Source organism: Micromys minutus (genome assembly GCF_963924665.1).
Source record: "Micromys minutus genome assembly, chromosome: 9".
NCBI lineage: Eukaryota > Metazoa > Chordata > Mammalia > Rodentia > Muridae > Micromys > Micromys minutus.
The window spans coordinates 37,522,318-37,548,839 of NC_137978.1; the positions used below are offsets into that span (position 1 = coordinate 37,522,318).

Sequence of the window (26,522 nt, forward strand, 5' to 3'; positions counted from 1 at the left end):
TCCCACCCCTGGCCATCCCACCCCTGGCAGGGGGCTGAGGCTTCTGGTGGTCCTTACTCCATTCTTACTCTCTAGACTTACTTTTCTTGGGTCTGCTGGGGGAGAATACCCTGAGGTGGCAGTCTGTAGGCCAGCCCCACTGTTGCCTCCCATCCGAGTATTTAAACACCCACCTTCCTTGTTTTGATGTCAAGTTTCCCAGTCCCTTTTGCTCACACCATTCTGGCCTTTGTGTAAATAAAAGTTCCCCAGTTGGTTACAAAGTGACTTCTTGTGGATAAGGATGGGTCTCCACTGCTTGGGCAAAGTAGCTAAGGGCCAAAGGGGAGGGAAAGTCTGGGCCCTCCATCTGGGTACACCTTGTGAGCATTTGGACCCCTGGCCTGTTTGGGAAACTTGTGTAGTAAGAACCTGATTCACTATGTACCTTTGGGCAAACTGCTTATGCAGCTGTGTATGACAAGGGCTTAACCATGTCATATGTACAAAAGGGTGCCATATTCACTGGGTTGCCTGGACTCTCTCCCATTCTTTCCCTCCTTGCTCTCTCTCTCCACTTTCCTTATCCCTTTCCTTTAGACTCAAGTATTCAGGGTCTCATGTATTTAGACTGGCCTTGAACTTGCTGTGTAGCTGAGGATGACTCTGAACTTCTGAATCTCTCTGCCTTTTGTTGGTATCACAACACCCTTTTCATGCTACTGGAGGTCAAACCCAGTGCTTCATGCATTACATACTAGGCAAGGAAGTACTTTACCAACTGAGCTACACCCCCAGATCCACATACTCCAATCTCCCTGGCCTGTCTCAGTGGCCTGTGTGTTACCTTTGAGGCCAGGGCATGGCAGTGGAAGATTGAAAGATCTGGCTGTTGCCTTCCAGGGACTCCTGGGGGTCGGGGTGGGGTATGAAACGCTAGGGGACTCACATCTGGCCTATTCTATTGGCCAGCCAGGAGCTTTTGAAATTAGTCAGGGTTAGTACTGTTGTGATGAAACACCATGACCAAAACAACCTGTGAAGCAAAGGTTGTTTGGCTTAAGCTTCCACATCAGAGATCAGAGTTCACCATCAAAATAAATCAGGACAGGAATCAACAGAGCAGGAACCTGGAGACAGGAGCTGATACAGAGGTCCTGGAAGAGCACTGCTCACTGGCTTGCAAGTTCCCTCCATGCTAGATCAGTCTGTTTTCTTAATGGGCTGGGCCTTCCCATATCAATCACAAATTAAGAACATGACTTACAAGGCTTGCTTACTATGGAAACATTTTCTCAATTGAGGCTCCCTCTTCTCTGATGACTCTAGCTTGTATCAAGTTGATATAAAATTAACTAGCATAGATGACTAATTTTGTTGTTATTTAGGTATAGATCTGAATTTGTGTTGCTCCCAAATGAAGCATCTGCATCCTGTCCCCTCCTGGAGGCACACAGCACTGCAGCCCAAGGCTTCGCATCTGCAGAAGCTGTCCTCACCATCCCTTTCTCAACACACATTTACCATCACAGACCTTATCAAGTCAGGGTCAGCCAGAAATATGAGGTATAGTACTTTTAGCGTTTCAGCCAATCATGTTAAGAAACCCCAGCATCTACAGAGGAACTCTGGTGTGTGGCTGTTAAAGAGTCATGGAATACAGAGGATTCAGGATTCAGGGCCTAGTAAAGGGATGGAAGAGAGCCTCCCTGGCCCTGAGCTCAGGTATCCACAGGGCATGGTAGTGGCAGTGACTCTCTCTTAGACAATGGACCCCATATTTGGTCTGGGGCCTGGAACCTTGGGCTTAGAGAGTCCAATTCCTCCTTGATGTCTCTTCATGTGCTGGCTTAGGAGCCCTTTCCTGGTACTCTGGTGGCTTAGTGAGACAGGACACACTGGATGGTTTCAATGACAAGAGAAGCTGATGGCTCGCCAATCACACCCTGTAGAACCTCATTTCTGATTAAAGCATGTGAAAGGGGGTTACTCCTAGGGACCAGTGTTCTCTGCCTTCTCCAGCTTCCTGGTTGGTGGAATCTACTCTGATCACTTCAGTGTTATCTGTGAGTCTCCCATATATCCCTTTGAATGCATCCAGGTTGTCTGGCCCCAGTATGTCCTACCCCAGCCTCGATACTCCCTGGGCTGTCCAAGCATGTTGTGCCTGCTGCTTGGACCCTACCAACTATCCTCACACCAGCACCTCGCTTCCTTCCCGCCATTTCAGACACCCCTTTCATGAATGTCTGTTTCTCCTTTGTGCTTTTGTTTGACCTGAGACTCTAGAATATCAGCTCCACAAAGTTTTCCCTCTCCTTCACTGTTGTTTCTCAGCACTGTGACTGCTACACGGCAGGTGCTCACTGTTTGTTAAATAAAGCATATGTTCAGGACACAAAGAAACAAGACTAATTATTAAACTAGGAACGAAGAAGACTTGATTTCAACCTGTATATGACTATGTGTTCTGATGGTCTAAAAGTCCCAGTGGTTCTCTGCACCATGAGCAGGATCCTGCTCTCTCTGTGACTGAATCTTATGTAGCTAAAATAACATGAGAATATTGCAATAGAGCACTTGCCTAGTATGAGTAAGGCCCTAGATTTGTTTCCCAATAAAACACACACACACAAACACACACACACACACACACAGAGAGAAAGAGAGACACAGAGAGAGAGAGACAGAGACAAGAGAGAAGAAACTACATTTACTAGAAAGAACATTACAGCTGCCAAGAGATTCAACATGGCTCCTCCAGGTCATACCTTACCATGCCTCTTCAACTATCACTCCAGGGAGCACCAGGATTTCTTGACATAAGGGTGAGAAGATCCCACTAACCACCCACTTCCAATATAGAAGCAAAGGGAATCCTGTAAAACTAAGTTGCATCATGCTTTAAGCCTTAATGGCCCTACCACACCCGAGTAAAAGTCTAAATTCCCCATCCTTGAGGTATTGAGGTCAAACTCAGAACCTTGTGCACCCTGGGTGAGTACTCTACTTAAGCCATATCCCCAGCCCTGAAAGCCTGAATTCTCAAGTGGGACATAAGGTCCAGTAAAGCCTGTCCTTTCTACTTCATCTCCCAATCCCTCTAGCACTTACCATTCCTACCCTCTTGCCTTCTGGTGCTGCTCACTTGCTTCAAAGCCTTTATTCCTATAGTTCCCCTTTCCTAAGATGCCCTCTGATATTTATAGTACTATTACTGGACCCCCTCCATTATATATCAGTAGGTGTATACACACACACACACACACACACAAAGTCTAGCTTGTAAATTAGGAATGGTGAGAGATTAACAGTAATAAACACAACAGTTATGACAATATTTTGTATGTAGGGTTTGTACTGTGGCTCAGTTGATAAGAGCATGTTTTAGCATGAGCAAGGTTCTGGTTTCAATGCTAAGCATCGCATAAACATGGTAGCACATGCTGGCCTGTAATTCTAGCACTCAGGAGGTGGAGACAGGAAGATCAAGGTTATCCTCAACTACCCAATGGGTTTGAGGCCAGCCTGGGATACATGAGACCATATCTTAAGAAGAAATTTCTCTTCAGTAACTTGGCAAAGGTTATTGGTATTTCTGCAACAGTCAGAAAGAAACACTACCAGGAGTGGGGAATACTGTACCTTACTTACTGTTAACTGAAACTGAGGATCAGAGGTGGGCTCTGGCTCCAACAGGGCAGTTATCTGCTCTTTGGTGTAGGCAATCCTGGTTTCGTGGGCTTCAGAATAAACAGGAGTATCGTCCAATTGATCTGGATGACAAAGGAGCCAGAGGGCAGCCAAAACAATGAAAAGCAAGCCCAGGACAATTTGAGGTTGCAGCAGTGGAGAAGGAATAATTCCAAATGTTGCTTCTGAGGGAACAGCAGCAAGATCTGGTGATGCACATGCTGGAGAGGCAGGAGGCAGCCATGAGTGGTGCTGGTGCTGACATCACTCAAACTCAGGGTTGCTCACAGGTCCACGGATGGCACTGTTTCTGTAGTGATCAACACATCTAGGTAATGTATGACGCACACATCATATCAAACCCAACACCAGAACGTAAATCTGCATTGGCAATTTTTAATGTCTCACTTGTGCAGAACTGAAATGTGTTTTTAAAGGCACAGAAGGAAGGAAAGGCAGTTATCTGAGCATGAAGTCACAGGAAAGGGTGCTGGAGAGAAACCGTGGGCTGCTCTGCGTAGCTGTAGGAAATACACAGTGCAGTGCTGAATGTGAGCTGACGCAGCTTTGGTCCATGTGAAGGATCGCTCCGTGTCACAGCGCACAGACACCAGTGTGCACAGTTGACCACAGTTGATCACTGTGGAGCAAATGCCAAGGCAGCAGGCGCAGGATTCTCACTCAGGACATGACAGACATTCGGAGCAGTCAAGGACATGCCTTCTCCCCCTGGGAATCATTTGCATTCTCTGCAAGTAAACATCTGTCTGCCTACCAAGAATTAATTTTAAAAAAATGGAAGCTGGTCTAATTATAATTTGTGAATAAAAAAAATTACAAAAATAAAAGCAGAGACTTTTGTCTTTGAAAAAAGATAGAAAACTAGATTTTCCTGTAATAAGAGAATCATGAATATTTCACCTTTATGTCTTTTCAAATGTCATTTTTTACATTCTGCCATAATTAACATTGGGAGATGTATATAATATGACAATTTCTGCTGAGTGAAAGAATGTGCTATTATTTACTGGGAATAAATGAATGAGAAAAGGCTAGTTTATATAGGTTGGTGGAAGGAAGGATAAAACTGAGACTGACTTTTACTCCCCCTCCTCCCCCTTGAGACAGCATCTCACTATATAGTCCTGGCTGACCTGGAACTTGCTATGTAGACCAGGTTTGGCCTCAGCTTATAGATCCATCTGCCTCTGCCTCAATAGCTGAGATTAAATGTAAGTACTACCAAGCCTGGTTTAAAATTAAGGCCTTCTTAAAAGCAAACCCAAACTCAATGATTTAAAAGGTTTCTAATTTCAAGCACTAGTGACAATTCCTAAGCTGTATGTGGTGGCTCACACCTGCAATTCTAACATTTGGAAGACTGAAGCAGGAGGCCCAATATGGGTTCTAGGCTACCTGTGCTAAAGAATGAGTTTGGGGTCAGCAAGGACTAGAGTGAAACCTTATGTCAAAAAAAAAAAAAAAAAAAAAAAAAGGGGGGGGGGAGAGGAAGGAGGGAGGGAATTCCTGATTTGTGTGGCAAGAAAGGGAACAGAAAGCTTTGTAACTACAACAGTACAGCATGCCTAACAACTCACTGCAGCAGCATTAGCCTTACTCATATTTACTTTTCTCTCTTATTTAATACACTAATACACTGATTGGCCAGGCTAAATCCTAACAGCATGAAGGTAAAAATGAAGCCCATGTAGGCACAAGCACAATGATCTGGGGCCACTCTTTGTTTCTGCCTTGAAGAAGGTGCTTGGAGGTGGTGTTTCCATCTTTAAACCTACGCCCTAAAAACCCTCTATGCAGATTCCACAGAGTGCAGAAATAAAACAAGTTGTGCATTTCCTTAAATCATTTTATAAATTGATGGTAAATCAGATGCTAGATAAAACTATGCTTTAAAAATATTAAGCCTCAAAATTTTATCCAGTGTTTTAAGAAATGGATTATTAAAATCATTTTTGAAATGAGATAGTAAATGTATTTAAATCTGGACTTTCATGTACATAATCATTTTTCTTAAAAAATTAAAAACATCAAGAGCTGGAACATGCTGCCAGGACAGAGATAACCAGAAGTGTGTCCAGTCACGGGACCTGAGGGCTCAGTCCTGTTTTGCATTTTTCAGAGCCTGGAGCCTCTCCAGCAGCGGAGGGTGAGAGTAATGCCACGCTGAGAACAACCAGTCAGAAACCGGGAACCCCAGGTTATCCTTGTTCAGCTTGATCAAAGCAGAATATAAGTCTTTAGCCTTTCCAAGTCTCTTGGCAAAAGCGTCAGCTTGAAATTCAAATCTGCGGCTCAGGACTGTTAGGCAGAAAGACAGAACCTGCAGAAGGAAACAGAAGGGTTTAGCCGCCTGGTACATGTGTCATCACTGAAGTCTTCATGAGCCAGGCTGTGGAGGAAGGCTGGTTGGACTTAGGTTGGGGGACTATGCCAAACTGAGCTTCCTTCACCCCAAGCAAACAGACCAGAAACAGGTACAGAGCTTATTAAAAAGAAGCTTCTGAGAAATGTGCCATGTGCCAGGAGTTTTGCAAGCTCGTCAATAACCTCTGGCTTCTGTTATACAGGTCAGGAGGATGACATTCAGAGGACTGGACAGTTTTCCAGAGACCACAGAGCTGGAGGCTAGTGCTTAACAAGGGTGACTCTGAAGCCAGTGCACGCCACTGTCTCACAGTCAGACCTGTGCTAACTCTGTTTTTCTAAGACTAGGTTTCATATAACCCAGGCTGACCTCAAACACCACATCCTTTGCCCCCACATCCCAAGTGCTTGCTAGGATCATAGGAATCTACTACCTCATCTGGAGTTCTTTTTCAAATATTTATTTTGTATTTGTATTTTGTCTGGTGCCCAAAGAGGTCAGAAGTGGGATTCATGATCCTTTTGACCTGGAGTTACATTATAGATGGTTCTGAGTCATCATGTGGATGCTGGGAACTGAACCCAGGTCCTCTGCAAGGATAGTGAGTGCTCTTAACCACTGAGCTATCTCTCCAACCCACAGGATCACTTTTAATAATCTTGATCATTTATCTATCCTTAATAAGTCTTCTCTGAGCTATTCTAAAAAATATGACAGAGTATTTGATAACAGTTTCAAGTTTCGTTTTGTTACTGCCGTGGTCTTCCTACATAGCTGGTCGCACTCTCATGGGCCTCCTACTCCAGCCTCCCACATCAGAACTGAACATTATCAGAGTGGCTTTGGTAATATCTCAAAGTAAGTTTATAGTTTCTAAAGACATTTATGAGAGGAAAACTTTTCCTGGGGAAAAATATATATTCTGAGGGATTAAAAAGGTTTTGAATCAACACTTGTGAGGGGAGCAGAGACAAGTGGATTTCTGGGTTTGAGGCCAGACTGGTCTATATAGCAAGTTACAGGACAGCTCCAGGACTACATAGAAAAGCCATGTCCTAAAAAACTGAAAGAAAAAAAAAATGACAATTTGTTGTTGTTTTTTTTGGGGGGGGGGGGCTGGGAGATGGTTCTATGGGTAAAATACTTACGGTGTAAGCCTAAGGACCCAAATCTAAACTCACAGCTAAATGTACATCAGAAGCCCCATTGCTAGGGAGGGTGGAGATGGGGTAGATCTTAGGGGCTTGCTGGGCAGCTAGGCTCAGCGACATAGGAAGATCCCTGGTGTATAATGTCTGGCCTTGGAAGGCATCCAGTGTTAACCTCTGGTCTCCACAGGCACACACTTGGTCAAGCATTCTTATGCATACAGCTCACTCTGGTTCTGGTTCTCTCTGCCACTAACAACAAATACTGGTTTCCTAATAAAGTTTGTGAGTCTCTGTTACCATCTGATTCTGCATGAAATTTTTTTCAAATCTTGAATATACATTTCAGCTTGGCTATCTGAGCTACATGAGGTGGACTGAATCTGTCACTCCAGCTACTAGGAGGCTGAGGCAGGAGTCGGAGGCCAGCCTTATTACACACAGTGAGACCCTGTCTCAAGGAAGGAAAGAAGGGAAGGAGGGAAAGGCAACCCCTACCCCAATCTTCATTCACTGGCTCTAATAACCTTATCTCAATGTACAGTTTATAGAACCATAAAAAACAACCCCAAACAAAACATACATTCCTCATTCTTATCCGTCACCTCTTCTAAGTCAACTAGGCTTTGATTTCTGCTGTAAAACACAAATAAAATACAAGCTGAATGAATAACCAACTGTTCTGTTGTATGTTTCCAATAGTTTTTAAAGGTTTATTTCTGACTATGTGCATGCAGTGTGGACATGGTTACAGTACAGGTGCCTACAGATGCTGGATACACTGGACTTACAGGTAGTGCCTGATGTGAGTTCTAGGAAGAGCAGCAGTGACTCTGAAACACTGAGCTAGCCCTCCAAATGCTTTTGAAAGGGCAATCCCAGGGAAGTATCTCACCCATTAGGACCCTTAAACTCTGACACTGCTTACAAGACGTCCAGGCTAAAATAACCAGCGCCTCTGAAACAGATCTCCCAGGCAACTAAAGCCTAATAATCAGTTGTTAGTACCTCTGTGGACACATTCCAAACCACTCTAATACTCCATATTTACTTTAGTATTTGTAAAGTGAATTCAACTACTGAGTAAGGAGACAAAACAAAAAAGTGCTCTGAGCAGCCCAAGCAGACAGCAAGTGTGAGCACTGTCCTCCAACCCTCAGCCGCGCCCTCTTCCCTGCTTCAGCAGCCCTCCTCTCCTTCAGCTGGAGCTCCCCTGTGAGCCGGGCTGCCGGACTTCCTAGGCAAAGGCACCAAGTTAGAGAAAACTAAACATGAACTAATGGGGAAGCCACAGTGATATTATTAGCCCAAAGGGGTAAGAAAAACATTAGTTAAAGAAACAAAACCTTTAAAAAGGCAGGGTGCTCAAGGATCAATCACTATGTATGTGCAGTGACCTTACCGAATCTGAGATGACAAAATCATTCTGTATCATTTTTTAAAAAATTGCTGTTGATGATGTTTTTTGAGACAGGGTTTCTCTATGTGGCCCTGACTGTCTTGAAACTCACTCTAGATCAGGCTGGCCTCAAACTCAGCGATCCACTTGCCTCTGCCTCCCAAGTACTGGAATTAAAGGGTACACCACCATCACCCAGGTCTGGATCATGTTTAAGCAGCAAACTGCATAATACATTTTATAAATACATTCATCAAAAGTTTAAAAGTTTAAGGTTTAAGGGCTGGAGAGATGGCTCAGCAGATAACAGTAAGTGCTGCTCTTCCAGGGGACCCAGGCTGGATTCCCAGCAGCTGTATCAGGTGGCCAATAGCTGCCTATACCTCCAGCTTTAGGAGAATTCACCAACTCTGGTCTCTGCTGGCACCTGCATTCACATTCACAACCCACACACAAACATCATACACATAGTTTAAAATAATAAAAATAAATCTTAAAACCCAAACCCAATAGTTTAATGTGGATAATTTAGAAATAACAAATCCAGGCTCTGTTAGATTAGCTCTGTGGACAATACTTTACAGCTGCTTCTCTTATAACCTTTACTCTAGGGGAGTGGTTCTCAACCTGTGGATCATGGCCCCTTTCGGGGTCAAACTCATACCAGATATTCTGCATCTCAGGTATTTATAATTCATAACAGCAGCAAAATTACAGTCATGCAGTAGTAACAAAAATCACTTTCTGGTTGGGGGGTCACTAGAATATAAAGGAACAGCATTAAAGAGTCGCAGCATTAGGAAGGCTGGGAACCACTTCTCTAGAACCTGTCTCAAGGATGAATGGAGATTCCTCAAGATCATCAATATTATTTCTTGGCTTCATTTGGAAGCCTTACTAAATGCCATGAGATTCTGCTCTGAAACAGTGTCAGTAATATGTCTTATTACATGTGCAAGCAAGGTTTGCTTCTGACTAGCTCCTCACCTCACCAGTGAAATGCCTGCTTTTGGTTTAGTGGATCCTGGAGGGAATGCCAAAGTTACTGTGAACAATCAGAGGAACACTGTCACACACCCTGTCCAGTCTAGCTGTCACCTACTCAGTTATGATTTGTCTTGTCCTTCTACACACAGATTTTCACACCCACACTGGTGACCTCATGGCATAGTCAGCTTTGAGGTACATACTACAAAGTTTTATTGTTAAGCTCCAATTCTCTATTTTTGTCTCCTAATAGTATTATGAGCACTTACTTACTTAGACTCAGGTTTGTTTCTCTGCTACTTTTATGCTGTCCAATCTGTCAGCGAGGCACTAGAAGACTGCAGAGCTTTATTGATTTATTTTTACACTACCCTAAAGAATCTAGATTTGAAACAGGCAAAGAACATATTATATGGTAGTTTTAAAAAGCATACATTACCTCATTGTAAGGTGAGAAAATAAACTGAAAGATGATCAAGAGTCCGATCAGAGTGGGTTGGCTGTCATAAAAACCAAAAGCGGCAAAAAGTTCCCTTCGACCAATTAACACAGCAAACAAGAAAAAACACAGGAAAGAATTCATCTAGAAGAGAGGGCATAACAGTGAAAGTTACTATGACGCTAAGCAAGCCTGTAGTGCATTTTCTTGAGTAAACACTGATGTGGGAGGGCCCAGTTCACTATGGATGTTGCCACCCCTGGCAGGTGGTCCTGGATTGTACAAAAAAGTAGGTAAAGCAAGCCATGAGGAGTAAGCCAGTAAGCAACACTCCTCTATGCATTAGAGGCTCTCAATGTTGCAACCTTTTAATATACTTACTTCCTCATGTTATGGTGACCCCCCCAACCATATTATATAATTATTTTGTTGCTACTTTTGCTACTGTTATAGGTTGTAATATAAATATGCAGGACATCTGATATGTATGCAAATATCTGATATGCAGGACATCTGATATGTGACCCCACAAAGATGCCAAGACCCACAGGTTGAGAACCACTGTAGATACCTATATATATCTGTATCTGGAATACAACTTCCCAAGTTGCTTTGGTTGTGGCATTTTGTCACTGCAATAGAAACCGTAACTAAGACTTAGAGGGTCTTGCTAGGTAGCCCACACTGGCCTCGTGAGGCATTAAAAGCACACACCTTTAATCTTAACATTTATATAGAACATATATAATAACATGCTATGCTAGCACCAGCTGAAGTGACAAAATGCCCACCACAGAAAAAGGGTTTTAGGGCTGGAGAGAGCTCAGCAGTTAAGAGCACTGGCTGCTCTTGCAAAGAACTTGGGTTCCGTTCCAGCACTTTAACCATCTTTAACTCCAGCTCCAGGGGATCCTATGCCTCCAGCCTCTGTGGGCACCTGCACTCAAGTACACATATTCATATACAGGCATACTTGCTAAATAATCATAAAAACAAAATCCTTAAAAATTTTTATTTTACAAAAGATCCTTTAAAAATTTTTAAAAAGTAGATAAAAACACAGAAGCGGAGCAGCACTGGCACACATCTTTAATCTCAGCACTCAAGAGGCAAAGCGCAGCAGACCCTGAGTTTGAGGCCAACCTGGTCTACAAAGTGGGTTAAGATGTTTATTTTTTTTTACACTTATGCTTTGCTTACTTTTGTGTGCATGTGTATGTGTTTTTGCAGCAGCGTGTATGCCAAAGCAAGCATTGTGGAGGTCAGAAGGAAAACCTGTGGGAGTCAGTTCTTGCGTTCTACCAGATGGGTCCCAGGAATCAATCTAATATTGTCAGGCTTGGTGGCAAGTGCCTTTGTATGCTGAACAATCTCACCAACTTTAAAAAGCATTTTCATGTGCAACTTATCTAGTTTTACTCCTTTGGCTTTCATGGTTCACATATCTGAGCAGCTGTGGGAGTGGCAGCAATAATAGAACAGCACTGAACACTAATATGTACTCACCGTGTTCCCGGGACATTCCAAACTCTGGCAGGACTATTCACTTAAGTCTTAGCCAGCACTAGGCTTTATTATTCAATGAAGAAGAGAAATTAAGGAATTGCCTCAGTTCACTCAGGGAACCACAAAGAAAAGTCAGGTAGCTTGGCCTCAAAAGTTGTGATCCTCCTGCCTCAGCTTCCTGAATGCTGGATTATAAGCCTGTAACATCATTCCTGCCTTGAGGTCTGTCTTGACCCATTACTATATAATATCTTGGGCTGCTCATACTTTTATTCACTTACTAAGCAAGTACCTTCAACTCTTAAGCCATCTTCCCAGCCCCATCAACCTGAGATCTTTCTGCCTGGGTCTCCTGAGCGCTTCAGATTACAGGTGGAAGGTAAAAGTAGGAGGATCGGGAGTTGAGGGTCATCTTTGGCTACATAGTGAGCACCAGGCCAGGATGAACTACATGAGACTCTGTCTCAAACAAAACAAAACAAAACTGTCATGCCAAACTTACCTGACTAATAATGATATTTTTTACTGTGTGTCCCAACTTCCAGTGCCCCAGTTCATGGCCAAGTACAGCCAGTACCTCCTCATTTTTACATCCTTGTTTCTTATTCTGAATCAAAGAAAAAAAAAAAAAAAAAGAAAGAAAACCGATTAACAAACTTTAATTCATTTATATCTTTAGCCTTGACCAATCTGATTAAACAACTAGACTTTAATATAGAACCGAGCAGTCACTCCATGTGAGATATTTTGTTATGGCCCAACAACAGAAATATAAACAAGACAGGCTCCAACTTCATTGAGTTTAACACCTTAGACTAATTTAGATTAAGAAAAAAAATTGGAAAAAGCATAAATCTTTATCAATAAGGTAAGGGTTAAACAAGTCATAATGAAACCACTTGGTAGCCACATCCTAAACCCATTAGGAACCTCATCCTCAAAGTTTGTGTGGACGTAGAAACTGCTCATGTGGACATAGAAACTGTTCAGTAACAGTTATGCGCACATTCATTGGAAACACTGACAGGAAGCACAGTGCAGTGTTAGGAGCAGTCGATTGTATATGGTAGGTAACAGTGACTTGACTATTCTAGTTATTTATTAGTTTATTTATTTTGGTGTTTTGAGACAGAGTTTCTGTATGTATCTCTGGCTTTCCTAGAAGTCACTCTGTAGACCAGAGAGCCACCTGCCTCTGCCTTTGGAGTGTGGAGATTAAAGGTGTGTACCACCATCATCTGGCAGCTTGATTATTTCATACCTTTCCTATTTTGCAAATGTATACAAATATGCACTTCTCACTCAGGACTCAAAAACATGCCAGGAACAGCTCTTTAAAAATAGAGCCTCAGGGCTAGGGACACAGAGTCTGAGGGCTGAGCACTTGCCTAATGTGTACAAAGCTCTGGTTTTAATTCCCAGCACCATGAGAAAAAAGAGTAATAAAAATTGATTCAAATGATAAGGCAAGGAACACAGGAGAAACAGAAAGGGTGAAAACAGCAACCTGGGGTTCAGGACAGTGGGTGGGTATGGTGGGGGTAAGGAAAGCAGAGGGACAGATGGTAGCAAATTAAACAGACAAAACTGAGTCACAGGGTAGTAGTGGAGAATATGGCGAGGAAACAGATTTGCATTGCTGAAATTTCAAAAGGCACAGGGAACGCACCAAGCACCTCTAAATCTGGAGAGAAAGAGGAAGTAGCTAGAATAAGACCTGAAAGATAGAGAAATGGCTCAGTAAGTAAAGGTGCTTGTGCCAAGCCTTACAATACGTATGCATACAGCAAATGTAGAAAGATGAATTATGAAACATTGGCTCAACAGATAAAGGTGCCTGCTACCAAGGCCAATGACTTGAGCCTGATCCTCAGGACTCATATGGTAGGAGAGAATCAGTTCCTAAAAGTCATCCTTTGACTGCCACATGTGTGCTAAAGGCACACGAGCACCCCCCTTCCGACATCACACAATAAAATAATATCTAAACATTATTTTAAGAAAAGAAACTAAACATTCAAGTAATATCTCTGAAATAAGATAGAAAAAAATGTCGCAGCCCAGGGAATACAGAGGATGCGCATCTTCACACAAGGCCTGTGGTCTAAGCCCTCAGGGTCCCTCAAGAGTAAGGTCAGTACAGTGGACTGGAGATATGGCTGATCTTCTAGAGGACTGGGGTTTACTTCCCAGCAGCTTCATGGCAGCTTACAGTTGTCTATAATTCCAGTTCCAGAGCATCTGATACCATCCTCTGGCATTCTCAGGCACCAGGCACGCATCTGGCACACATACACATATGCAGGCCAAACACCTATACACATAGAAGAGTTCTGTTTTGCTGTTGGTTTGTTTCGTTTTTAAATTAGTGACAGATTATAATAACAATCACCAAATACTTTAGAAAATGTCAGAACAAGTGAGAGCACAACAACACAGAGCAGCATTAGTGCCATAAAGATCTGTATAATGGGTTTATCAGATTCAGAATACAGAATAGGGAGACATGACCAAAAGAATCCCTCATCAGCCAGGCAGTGGTGGGGCACACCTTTAATCTCAGCACTCAGACAGCAGAGGCAAGAGGATCTCTAAGTTTGAGGACAGCCTGGTCTACATAGTGGGTTCCAGGACAGCCAGGGCTACAGAGAACAGAGAAAACAAACAAACAAACAAACAACAACAACAACAACGAGAACAGAGGCTTGGCATGATGGCACTGGATAGGTAGAAGCCGAGAGGCAGATGAATTTGTGTGAGCTGGAGGCCAGCCTGCTCTAGAACATAGGGCTACATGTAGACACTCTGTTACAAAACAAAAACACAAAAACAAAACCAAACAAAAAACAAAAGTCAAAACAAAACGTCCAAACCAAAGACATGGTAGATTAGCAGGAGCACAGCGGGTTAAGAATATGTGGGAGAGCATCTGCCTTGCACGTGTGACTTCACTGTGCTCACGTCCCAGCATGGTGATGGGAGACAGATGACACACAGCATGGCAGTCACACTCAAAGCCTCAACGTGCAAAGAGAAACATGGATCATCTGCCACCAAAAGGAGGCTGGATGACTCATAGAAGACTGTTAGAACTGGATGTTCTTTTCCTTCCACATTAATGTCACAAGGAAAAAACCTGTACATGTACATAGCACACTTCTTCTCATAACACTCATACCTTGCCTCACATGGTCCTTAACAATACTGTACTGGCAACAACTGGAGCATCTTTACTTCAGAGAAAAAGAAAAGGAAGCTGAGAAACCAAAATGTCTTATATGGACTGTGCTGTAATCCCAGCATTAAACTCAGGTCTCCAGACTTGTTGGTAAAGACCCATTGGGCTATCTCACCAGCCCAGGGAAAAAGAAAGACATGGCTTCTCTTATACTCCCCGATATCTTTATCCACAGCTTCCCAGTGTGAGAGTGAAGGACGTTTGTCCAACCATTCCCCCTTCACACTGTAAGTTCATAAACATTACACTTCTTGGAGTGATAGATAGTCCAGTAGTTAAGAGCACTGACTGCTCTTCCAGAGGTCATGAGTTCAATTCCCAGCAACCACATGGGGGCTCACAACCATCTGGGATCCGATTCTGGTGTGTCTGAAGAAAGAGACAGTGTACTCAAATACATAAAATAATAAATAAATCTAAAAAATAATTAGACTTCTCTTCTAGCTCCAGTACTCTCCCGAGTGCTGGGATTAGAGGTGTGAGCCATCACGACTTGTACCTTGTACATGCTAGGCAAGCACTTTACCAACAGAGCCACATTCCCACGCCCCACTTTTGTACACTTTTGACAGCCCTGGCACTTTCTTTGTAGACCACCTCCAATCACTCGTCTCTACCTACTGAGTACTGGGATTAAATTAAAGTCATGCACCACCTTCCCCTGATTACTTCTGTATTTTTAATGCCAAGCAAAGCAGTTCAGTAGAAAGAATGTATTTCATAAGTGTTAAAAACAAATAAAACTGATTCAATTACATGATGTACCCAAGAATCATCATTGACTAAATGACAGGACCGGCTCTTAACTCTGTCCACTGCCAAAGTAAAGCCAGGAAAGCCTAGTAACTGGTATGTCTCAGTTATACTAAAAACTAAATGCTCATCTCCTTATTTTGTCTACAGAAAATTTGATCATAAACATAAAAGGAATATAGGTCAATGAGATGGTTCATTGGGTAAAGGTCACAGGCCCCCAGACCTCAACACAACTGCCTTCATAAAACTCAGCACATAGCACCACTTGCCAAAAAGATGAAAACAAAGGCCTGATCGACCGAAGTCCACAGTTGTGGGAAGTCGCCAAATGTACTACCCTTGCTTTTTTGCTTCTGTACTTCCACTTCTGACTAACTGCTCTTGTTAACTGGAGCATGTCAACCCAGGTATAGTTTTTGTGCTTAAAAGTTCAACCTAAGAAAGGCTACCTTGGGTAATCACACTGAGTAGTCTTCCCTGGTGGATACTCGACAATCATCATCAATCCTGACTAGCTGAGTATAATCCCCAGGACTAACAGTGGTCGGAGAAAATCAACTCCTACAAGTTGTCCTTATGGTTTCCATTTTTACCATGGTGCACGCACACACACACACAAACACAAACACAGATATTATATAATATTTTTTAAAATAAGATCTTTCAGTTTTAATATGTACATCTTATGAAAGCTTGTAAGGTAGTTTAAATGTGGTAACGACAGACATTTCTCACAAATAGCAGAACTTTAAGAGTTGTAGTATTTGTACTTGGTGGTCTCTGTGAAGTTCACTTACAGTGTGGAAACTCGTCTTATTATGATCTATCAAAGAAACTGAATAAACACTAAGAAAAAGGCTTTGAGGAAGAAAGAACTCACTTTCACTTTAGCTTTTACTTCTTCACTGTCCCCTTCACCTTCATTGTGGGGTTCCAGGCCCGGCTCCTCCTGGTTGTCTTTGTTTAGTACAGAATACTCTTCTAGCAGAGTGTCAAATAGAACTATTCTCTTGTTCTTGAAGAAGCCATAAAAGTAAGCATTGCTGTGGGAGGAGCGCTTAGATCCTATGGAAGACAGTCCAAAGCAGGGAACAGAGTTAAAACACCAGGGGTCCTTTGAACTAGTGGGAAGGGTATTAACATTGAAAGACTATTAATATAAATCAGCAGCAATGGAGTGGCTGTCACCCTGCTCCACTTACATTCTCTGGTGTGTAAAATACACAATAGTGTGAAATGATTAAATTGTGGCAAAGCTATGGAAAAGAACTTTAAGCAGCCAGAAAAAAGTATTTATATACATACTCATGGGATTTAGCAAGAGAAAAATCTCACCAAAGTATAGTGAAGAATACAAAATGTCACGCATTATAAGGTTATCATATTATTAAAAGATGTGCATGTACACAGAAAGGTATAAACCCAAGTCTATGAGAAAAAAATAACAAAGTAAGGAAATGTAGTTCACAGGGACCCAGAAGTATGGATTTTGTTTGTCTCTGTTCCCAGTTTTCTTTTTAAAAAAGAAAACACCTATTATCAGAAAGAGCTCTGTTAAGACCGGAAGACAACATTGCTACACTTTCAAGAGAAGCTGAGAGTTCCTGAACTGTGGTTGATATTACCTATTTTATGTATTTCTCCAATGTCCAAGTGTTATTCATTGCACAGTATGAGAATGGGCCAATTACCAGCAGCCACATGGTGACTCAACCAACTATAACTCCAGTTCTAATGGATCCAGGGATCCAATGCCCTCTTCTGACCTCCAAGAGCATCAAGCACACATGTGGTACACAAACATCCATTTGAAAAAAACATTCATTTACATAAAATAAAAGTAAATAAATATAAAGGATAAAACAACCATAAAAACCTTTTAAAAGAAAAGAAACTCACAAGTTGTGATTCCCTCTTTCATACAAGACCACCTTAGTTCCTCCTAATCTTAAGACAGACCTTGGTCTGCTTGGACTTCTATCCCCATCTAAGATCTGTGGAATCTCACTTTAAGCAGCTTCCTGTAGGATCGCTTTGAGGTGATATGGAGCTGCTGCTCAGTGCAGTCAGTACTATGAACATGGACAAGCCCAGTTCATATGCACCTGTAAGCTGCCACTCAGAACGTTGGTTAGGGGCTTTCATATGTTCTGTTAGCCACCTTGCAGTCCCTTCCCACAAACCTGGGAAGCCGTCCTGTGTGTAATGCAAAACCAGTTACTATATGAGGGGTTTCCAACAATGTGGAGAAGCACTGAGATAGATTTCAACCTCTCTGTATTTTATAAGAAATTAAAAATTTTAATTATTAATGTGTGTGTGTGTTTTGCTGGGGTGGGGCTAGGGGAGGTCAGAGACCAGATGACGGTATCAGAGCCCTTGGAGATGCAGATACAGGTGTTTGTGGGACTTCCTACCCACTAGGGAGGTACCCAGATCAAAACTCTACTCACCACGATTTCAAGGCAAGTACTCCTAACTGCTGAACCAATTCTCCAGGCTAGATTATTTATTTTTGTGTGTATGTGTCCATGTACCTTGGCTCATGGAGATCAGAGGACAACCCGCAGGAATCGGTTCTCTCTTCCTATCATGTAAGTTGAGGGTTCAGAGCAGTCCTCATGAGAACATGGTGGTGGCAAGTACCTCTATTTATTGGCTCACCCTCCACCCATTATTTGTTGTTTTATAAGAGTTAAAAGTTTTTATGAATGTGTATGCATACACGTGTGAGTGCTGTAGAAGCCAAAAGAAGGCAAAGGATCCTCAGGGGGCTAGTGCTTATATTTTTATGTCTTTTCTCTCCATTACTGAATCTCCTTTCAGAGCTCAGGAAATTTCACACAGTGAAGATCTTATGAGACTACTTCCTGTTTGGAAAACTTAAAAGGCAGGTATTTGCTTCCTCGGTAACTCCTGGCAACTAACCCCATTCACCAGCTTGGCTGGTGATATAGCCCCGGTAATTCTGAATAGTCAGAGTCACACAAAGTAGCAAAGCAGTCAAGAATTCATTCTGCCGCTGCCAGTGGCAGGGATGTTAGGGTTTTACTAAAAACAATACAAACACCTCCCCCCAAACAAACAAAATAAAACACATATTTAAATTATTTTTAGATTTATTTATATGTATGGGTGTGCACTATGTGTGTGTCTGGTGCCTACAAGGCCAGAAGAGGATGACAAATTCCCCAGTACTAGAGTTAGAGTTGTTAGTCACCACATGGATGCTGGGAACTGAATTTAGGTCCTCTGAAAGAGCAACAAATGCTCTTAACCACTAAACTATCTCTCTAGCTCCCACTACTTAAAAAAAAAGTATTTATATGTTTGTGTGTGTTAGGTGCACATATGTGCACACATGTATATGTGTACACGTGAAGACCACAGAACAATCTAGGTGTTATCCTCACAATGCCATCCACTTCCTTTGAGATAGGGCTTCTTATTAGCCAGGAGCTCATCAATTAAGCTAGATTGATTGGCCAGTGTGCCCCAAGGATCCTCTGGCCTCTGCCTCCCCAGCTCAGGGAGTACCACTGAGTACAGAAGACATTTTTATATGGATTCTGGAGATGAAATTCAGGTCTTTACGCTGGAAGGCAAGCTGTCTACCAATGAGGTTAAGTGAGATAAGCCTTGAATACAGGACACTGCATGGCTCCACCCTATGATCCTGAACGAACTCACAGCAACCCATCTAAAAGTCCGTTTCTTAAGGTTGGTAAACAACTGTCTGTAGATTCTGTAGTTATTAATAAGATATTCCTCTGCTTCATTCGCTAGCTCTTACAGAGCTATGATTAAAATGCTGTTTAAAGTTAACTGTGTCAATCCTAACACAGACATGAGAACTCTTAGTTCCTTATGAATCTACTCTTCTTCCAACTGTTCCCTCTCAACAAGCTGCCATTTATGACTGTCCACATCAAACCCAGGCTGTTAGCTATCTTCAATCGTCTCTTCCTCATTTCCCTGTATGTGATCTATTAGCAAGTGGCATCAACATTCTTTGTTTTTCATCTGCTATTGCTCTAGTCTAAAACAAAAGAAAACAAACAACAACCCCAGCCCCACCCCATCTAACCTAGACTGCCCAAACAGACCTCTTGCTGCTCTTACTGCTTCCATACTTGCCTTGCCCTATAATGCATTCTCCTGGCTGTGTGCAACAGCTCACATCTGTAATTCCAGCAGGAAGGAAGTAGTGAGAGTAAAGTCAGGAGTCCATGGCCAGCCTTAATGGTAGAGCAATTCTGAGGTCAGCTTTGGCTACTTGTGACTGCCTCAAACATCAACAAAACCCAAATTCTTCACCCTGACTTACAGAGGCCTGACAGATTACTCTTGTAGCTGCTCATTTTAGTGACAGCCATCTTTGTTCTCCTTTCACTTTGCAATTAATTGATTCTCAGTGGTGACAGTTTAGTAGCACCAGCAAACTATGGCTTCAAATCAAATCCAAGGTGCTGCTTATTTGCATGTAGTCTTACTGGAGCACAGCCAGGTTCATGCTTATGCCCTATGTGTGGCAGCTTCTGTCATACAGAACTGAACCTCTCAAGAAGACAATGCAGGCCACAAAGCTCTGAACTATCATTCAGAGGAAGCACTGATGAAAGGTAGAGGGAAGAAGTGATTTAAGATCCCATAACTAGTAAGTTGCTGAGACAGAATCTTTTCTATTTATTTTAAACAGAAATTCTGACATACACCCACTGTTATCCTTTTAATTTGGCAGGCTTCCATAAAACTTAAGTCTTATGAAAACCAATAGGTGGCTTAACTCTCCAAGACAAAAGGCAGTCTAATAATGTGAGGTGTCTGATGGTACCACAAGTTAGAGCCCTCTGGAACACTGACCTTCCCTGACGTTCTGCTAGGGGAAACAAAGCCAAGAACACTGCTTTTGTTTTATAATCTTTAAACTAGTGCTACAAAGCTAATCATTCAAGAGTCCAATTACCCAAAGGAGCCAGGCAGACAGTAGGGTGAGTTTGGTCTACTATACAACACAGGCTGAGATAGTAAAATGGCTTTGAGCAAAGATTAAGAATAGTACTGTTTGGTTAGTACTGTGTGATTAGTACTGTGTGGTTAGTACTGTATGGTTGTAGACAAACTGGACTTGGCATCAGGCTACCAGCTTCTATATTAAAAATTGCCTTAAAGTTTCTATAAATCTTTTTCTTTATTTTTATTTTATTTTTAAAAATTACAATACAGGAAATTGTGAGCCACTATGTGGATGCTGTAAACCCAACTTGGCTCCTCTGGGAGAATTCCCATGGATCTTAACTGCTGAGCCATGTCTCTAGCGCAGATTCTATAAATCTTAGAGAGCCAACTGTAAAATTTTATCCTATTTTAAGTAACAAACTTTGAACAATGAAGACTGATTTCAGAGTAGAGCACTCAAACCACTCTTCTCACTCTCAGGTAGCCTTACCTTCGACTACGTACACCTTAGTCAAAGGGAAGTCAATGCTCTTCGCCATCACTTCAATTTCCTGCTTAAGCTTTCCCTCTGGCAGAGGTGTAAATTTGTCAAACAAAGGGGCAATATAATCAGCATAAATCGTGACCAGAACCTGAAAAATAAGTAACAGGAAAAACTGCTCATTAATAAAGATTTAATTATATGATATAATTATGTTTATCCACCAAACACCTGGGACAAGTCAACTGAATATTAGAAGATAATGCTACTAATTGTGACTAAAAACTCTGGGCTAAACACAACACATCCTCTTGTTCATACTTGAAATGGTACTTCTGGAGTACTTTCTTTGTCTTTGCTCTTAGTCAGTTTGCCATATTATAGGTATTTAAAGACAAGATCATTTTCTGATCTTGATCCCACTAGTGAGAGATAAAGCAACAAACACCACACAATTCAGATGGAAACAACCTTTATCACCAATGGAGCTGAAGAACTGACTAACAGTATTCTCTAGGGTCTGTGAACATGTCACATGGTTGTATGATTGTCCGTGAGATGAAGCAGTTTAGAATATGAGAAACAGAGAAGGAAAAAGATGTAAGGAAAGGAATGCAGGTGAGAGGAGGAAGGGAAAGAGGAGAAAGGGAAAGAAAGAAAAGAAGGAAAGAATGGAGAGTGGGCAAAAGGAGAAGGGGCAGAGAAAAGCAGCAGCATGGGGGTGGACAGCTGTATCCACTCTGCAGCCCGAGACAAGAGGATTGCCAGGAATTTGAGGCCAGCCGACACTACACAGTAGCTTTGGGACAGGCCTGAACTGAAAAGCAAGATGCTTCTTTAAAAAAAATTAACAAAGTGTAAAAGGAGGAGAGGGATGCAGAGAAAGGGAGCAGGAAGGGAGGGCAGGAGAAAGGTGGGTAAGGAAGGCATAACAGGGTCTCTAACCCGGACTGCCCTCCACATACAGCTGAGGATGGTTTTGAACTTCTGATCCTCCTGTCTTCACCTCCCTGAGCACTACCACACCAGTGTTATGAAGTCCTGGGGACTGAGTTAGGGCCTTATGCAACCTGACAAGCACTCTGCCAACTGAGCTATATTCTTAGCTCTATGCTTTCATTTCTTGTCTCTCAGAAATCTACTAATTCAAAATATTAAGGCATTTTAGGCACTGGGAGGCAGGAGGATTCACCAATCAAAAAAGCCATCCATTTTGGTTAAACTTACAAGTACAGTCTTAGTTACCTAGCAGCCAGATCACTGAAAGTGACTAGCAACTAGCTTCTGGCAAACATTAGGAGTCAGGATAATGAGAAGAAAATCCATAGTCAGTCAGTTCTCCTATTTTATATCCCAAAGCTGGAACAGAGAGGAAAATGCTTATGGGGAGGTGGTTACACTGAAGCCTTCTCTTAGGAGCCACTTATGAGCTGATGAAAACTAAATCTTAGTAATGTCAAGGAACTTCTGCAAAAAAAAAAAAAAAAAATGAAATAGAGGGAGTGGGAGAATACGGGAAGAATTGAAGAGGGAGGGCAAGAAGAATGTACATGTAATAAAAAAATATGGAAGTCTCTAAATAAATAAAATGAACAAGAAAGGAAATCAAGAATTTACTTACCAGAGAAACTACTAATGTGAACAGCCAGGCATAAATAAAAAAGTAGTCACCTCCAATTTTAATAATGTAAAGCAGAAGGGAAGACACAGGCAATAAAATACATTGAGTCACAATAAATTTTTTGATTGCATCTTTCATAAAAAACTCCAAAGTCTGAAAAAGAGAACATTACCACTATTAACTGAGCAACACATTTGTTTTAAAAGCAGCTTTAGTGCTTTTAAAGCACTTAAAGAACACAAGGCTGGCAGCCTAGGACAATAAGCAACGGTCTTGCACTTCATAGTTTAGAACAGAATGTAACTACTATTATCTGGGAAGCAGTAAGGACCTTAAACTAAAGTCTTTACCATATCTATGGTTTGCCCTCCATTGATTCATGCTGTAAGATAGCAGACTATATCTAAATTCCTGCTGGCATGGGACTAAAGCACAGAAAACCTTCTTACTGAACACCCTGATATTCTCTGTCATACCTGGTGATTGAAGCCATGTTTTTCTTCTATCACAAAAGTATTGTACAGACTCCACGGCAAGCCAGTCAGTGCACTGAAGAGTGTGGCCAACAGTAGGAATACTAATGATTGAATGATCTATGAACAAACAAGAAAGGAAGAAAACCATCAATGAACTGAAGCACAAACCAGCAAGTACACACTGAACGCTTGTTCTGTCCCAAGCAGTACACTTGACCCTGTGGGGAACAGGCTATAGCAGCAGCAAGCAGCCTGCCCTTGGAAAACATTCACTTAGAAGACATGACTTGAAAGCTACCTTAAGTCACAGGGACAAATGGTTGGTTAGAGAAAGTAATATATGCTAGACGAATTCAAGAAAGATTTATTCTTGGGTTTCTTGTGTATTGTTAAGGCAGAGTCTTACCACGTACCTCCGGCTGGCTTGAAATTCACTGACTATGAAGACCAGAGCTACATGGTGAGACCTTGCCTCTGCCTCCTTGGGTGCTGGGAATAAAAGCATTTGACATCATGAATTCCTAGCTGAATTCAAGAAACATTTAATGGGCTGGTGCTACTTTGAAGCCACTGAGATGGGGGAAGAGAAATAGCATTCAAACTCTTTTGTTTGTTTTTTCAAGACAGGTTTTAATGTGTAGCCTTGGCTATCCTGGAAATCGTTTTGTAGACCAGGGTGGCCTTGAACTCTCAGAGATATGCCTGCCTCTGCCTTCCTCTGTAGGATTAAAGATGTGCACCACTGTGCTCCTGAAGAAATAGCATTTAAAAAGAAAAAATGTCCAGTGTTTCGTAAAAGAACAGAGGGAGGAAAGAGCACCTAAAGGCATGTATGAAGAGTGGAGAAAACCATTCTGGCTGAGAAAGGCAGTGTGGCAGGAATCTCACTCTTGGAGAAAACTGCAGAGTATTAGCCACAGCTTTCCTTGGTCAGCACATCAACCCAGAAGGAAGACAACCTAGGATCCTGGGGGATGAGGAAAAACAATGCTTCAAGAAGGCAGCAAGAACCAGGCTGTGTCTCTGTCAGTACCCAAGGGTCCTAGGACCCACAGCATTATGAATCCTGCACTCAGACCAATCATCTCTTCATGACATGAAGGACTCTGGAGTACTCTAAGTCAAAGAGGTTCATGCTTGCTGAGAAAGAGCAGACCTTATATTGCTGCTTAGAAAAAGGTCACTAGAAGTCTGGGATGGTGGAAGTCCTGCCAAAGAATATGCTGACATGCTGCCAACACACAGAGCAGCTCTGAATCTCCACTCCTTCCACTGCATTGTCTCCTTTTCCTTTCTTTGTAATTTTCTTTATTGGATATTCTCTGCATTTACATTTCAGATGTTATCCCCTTACCCTCAATCCCATACCCCTTCCCCCTCCCATTGTCTCCATGAAGGAGCTACCTCTCACAACCACCCTCTCCCACCTCAGCACATTGGCATTTCCCTACACTGGGAAAATGAGCCTTCACTGGACCAAAGGCCTGTCATCTTACTGATGCCAGAGAAGGCTATCCTCTGCTGCATGTGCACTTGGGGCCATGGGTCTCTCTGTGTGAATTCATTGGTTGGTGTTTTAGTCCCTGGGAGCTCTGGTGGGTTGGGTTGATGTTCTTCCCATGGGGTTGTAGACCCTTTCAGCTCCTTCAGTCCTTTCTCTAGCTCCTCCATTGGGGCTCTCAAGTTCAGTCTTACAGTTAGATGCAAGAATCTTCCTCTGTATCAGTATAGTTCTGGCCGAGCCTCTGAGGAGGCATCCATATCATGTCCTGCCAGTAAGCACTACTTGGCATCAGAAATAGTGTTCGGGTTCAGTGGCTGCATATGGGGTGAATCCCCTGGTGAGGCAGTCTCTGTCCTTTTCTTTTCTTTTTTTTAGACATGGTCTAACTATGTACCTGGATTCACTATCTGCCTGCCTCAGCCTACCCACTGCTGGGATTAAGGGTACAAATTCACATGTTGTATACTATTATGCATGACTTCCATTTTTAAATAGAGAAAATATTTTTAATTACACAAAACATTTCTGTGCATTGTTGAATTTTCTTATGGCCAATTTCTCATGAGGGAGAACCACTTTTGGCATTTTGACACGTATTATTCAGGTTTTAAAAAAGGAAATGCACAATATATGCACAAGTATAATATGTACATATACCAGGGCCAGGCATGATGGTGCATGCCTTTAATTCCTGAATTTATGAGGCAGAGGCAGGTATTTCTGTGAACTTAAGGCCACAGCAATTTGTGAATTTGGTCTACGCAGCAAGTTCCAAGGCAGCCAGGGCCACATAGTGAGACCTGTTCAAAAGAATAAAGATACGTATCACTGTATAAAAAACCTGGGTCAATATACATGTTCATCTCCAGGACAGTAGTAATATTCATCTACATACTTGGACTCAGTTACCATTGCTTTAAAACCTGATTTTTTTACTGAACAAGATATATGAATTTTCTTTTAATTAGGAGGCAGAGGCAGGTGGATCTCTGTGAGTTCCAGACCAGCTTGGTCTACAGAGTTTCAGGATAGCCAGGGCTACACAGAGAAACCCTGTCTTGAGAACTCCACTCCCCAACTCCCAAGAAGCTATTTTATATGTTTGGGTGTTTTGCCTGCATATATATATGTACACTTTGTGTGTTGGTGTCTGTAGAGGCTAGAAAGGGTGCTGGACCCCTGGAGTTTCAGTTGTTTACTGCCATGTGGGTGCTGGAAACCTGGGTTCCATTTTTTTGCAGGGGATGAGTGGGTGGAGGACCAGGTCTCTCTCTTTTTTATTTCCTTTTTGCAATGATTTGAAGGGAATTTAAGCATCAGTTTCTCCTCACGCATCTTATTGCACGAACAGCTCTCTCTGGGGATGTCACACAGCCAAAGTTAGATCAGCTTTTAACGTTTTACCCTTTGAACTCCAATGTGTGGAACTTGGGCTTTCTAGTATCACTAGTTCTGGGATATCTCCATCCTTTTATCACATCCATGGCCTTCACTTGAGACGACCAAGCTGCGGTCATACAGTCCCTCGTGGCTGGACCCGAGCCTCACTTCCTGTCATCAGTTTCACATTTTTGCTGTACTTTCACCTTTGTCAGCCAACTCTGCCTCCCAATCACTTCAGTTCTCTCTCTCTCTCTCTCTCTCTCTCTCTCTCTCTCTCTCTCTCTCTCTCTCTCTCTCTCTCTCTCTCTCTCTCACACACACACACACACACACACACCATGTTGTCCAGTATTGTCTTGAGTGAGTGGGCTCAAGCGATTGATTCTCCAGCCTCAGTCTCCCATGTAACAGACCAGAGATGTGCACCACTGGACTCAAATCAACTACTTCTTTTCATAAACACTGGAAGAGAATGAAGCATCACACTCTGGAAAACATGTTACACCAATTATGTAGACTGATGAAAACACTGACATGACTGCTCCTGCCTACCACCACTTAAATCAT

At 42.3% G+C, this 26,522-nt stretch overlaps 1 protein-coding gene across 1 annotated transcript in view; it reads right to left on the reverse strand.

Moving 5' to 3' along the window:
* Positions 1 to 4,079: 4,079 nt before the first annotated feature.
* Positions 4,080 to 26,522, reverse strand: part of ZMPSTE24 (zinc metallopeptidase STE24) — a 34,384-nt gene continuing 11,941 nt past the window's right edge. Inside the window, exons 4-10 of the mRNA XM_080921613.1 lie at positions 23,069 to 23,185; positions 22,593 to 22,745; positions 20,981 to 21,122; positions 16,412 to 16,596; positions 12,040 to 12,144; positions 10,032 to 10,175; positions 4,080 to 6,013 (exon numbers count right to left, since the gene is read on the reverse strand). Of these exons, the coding sequence (XP_080777739.1) occupies positions 5,789 to 6,013; positions 10,032 to 10,175; positions 12,040 to 12,144; positions 16,412 to 16,596; positions 20,981 to 21,122; positions 22,593 to 22,745; positions 23,069 to 23,185 (1,071 nt within the window). The 3' untranslated portion in view covers positions 4,080 to 5,788. The remainder of the gene's footprint in view (positions 6,014 to 10,031; positions 10,176 to 12,039; positions 12,145 to 16,411; positions 16,597 to 20,980; positions 21,123 to 22,592; positions 22,746 to 23,068; positions 23,186 to 26,522) is intronic.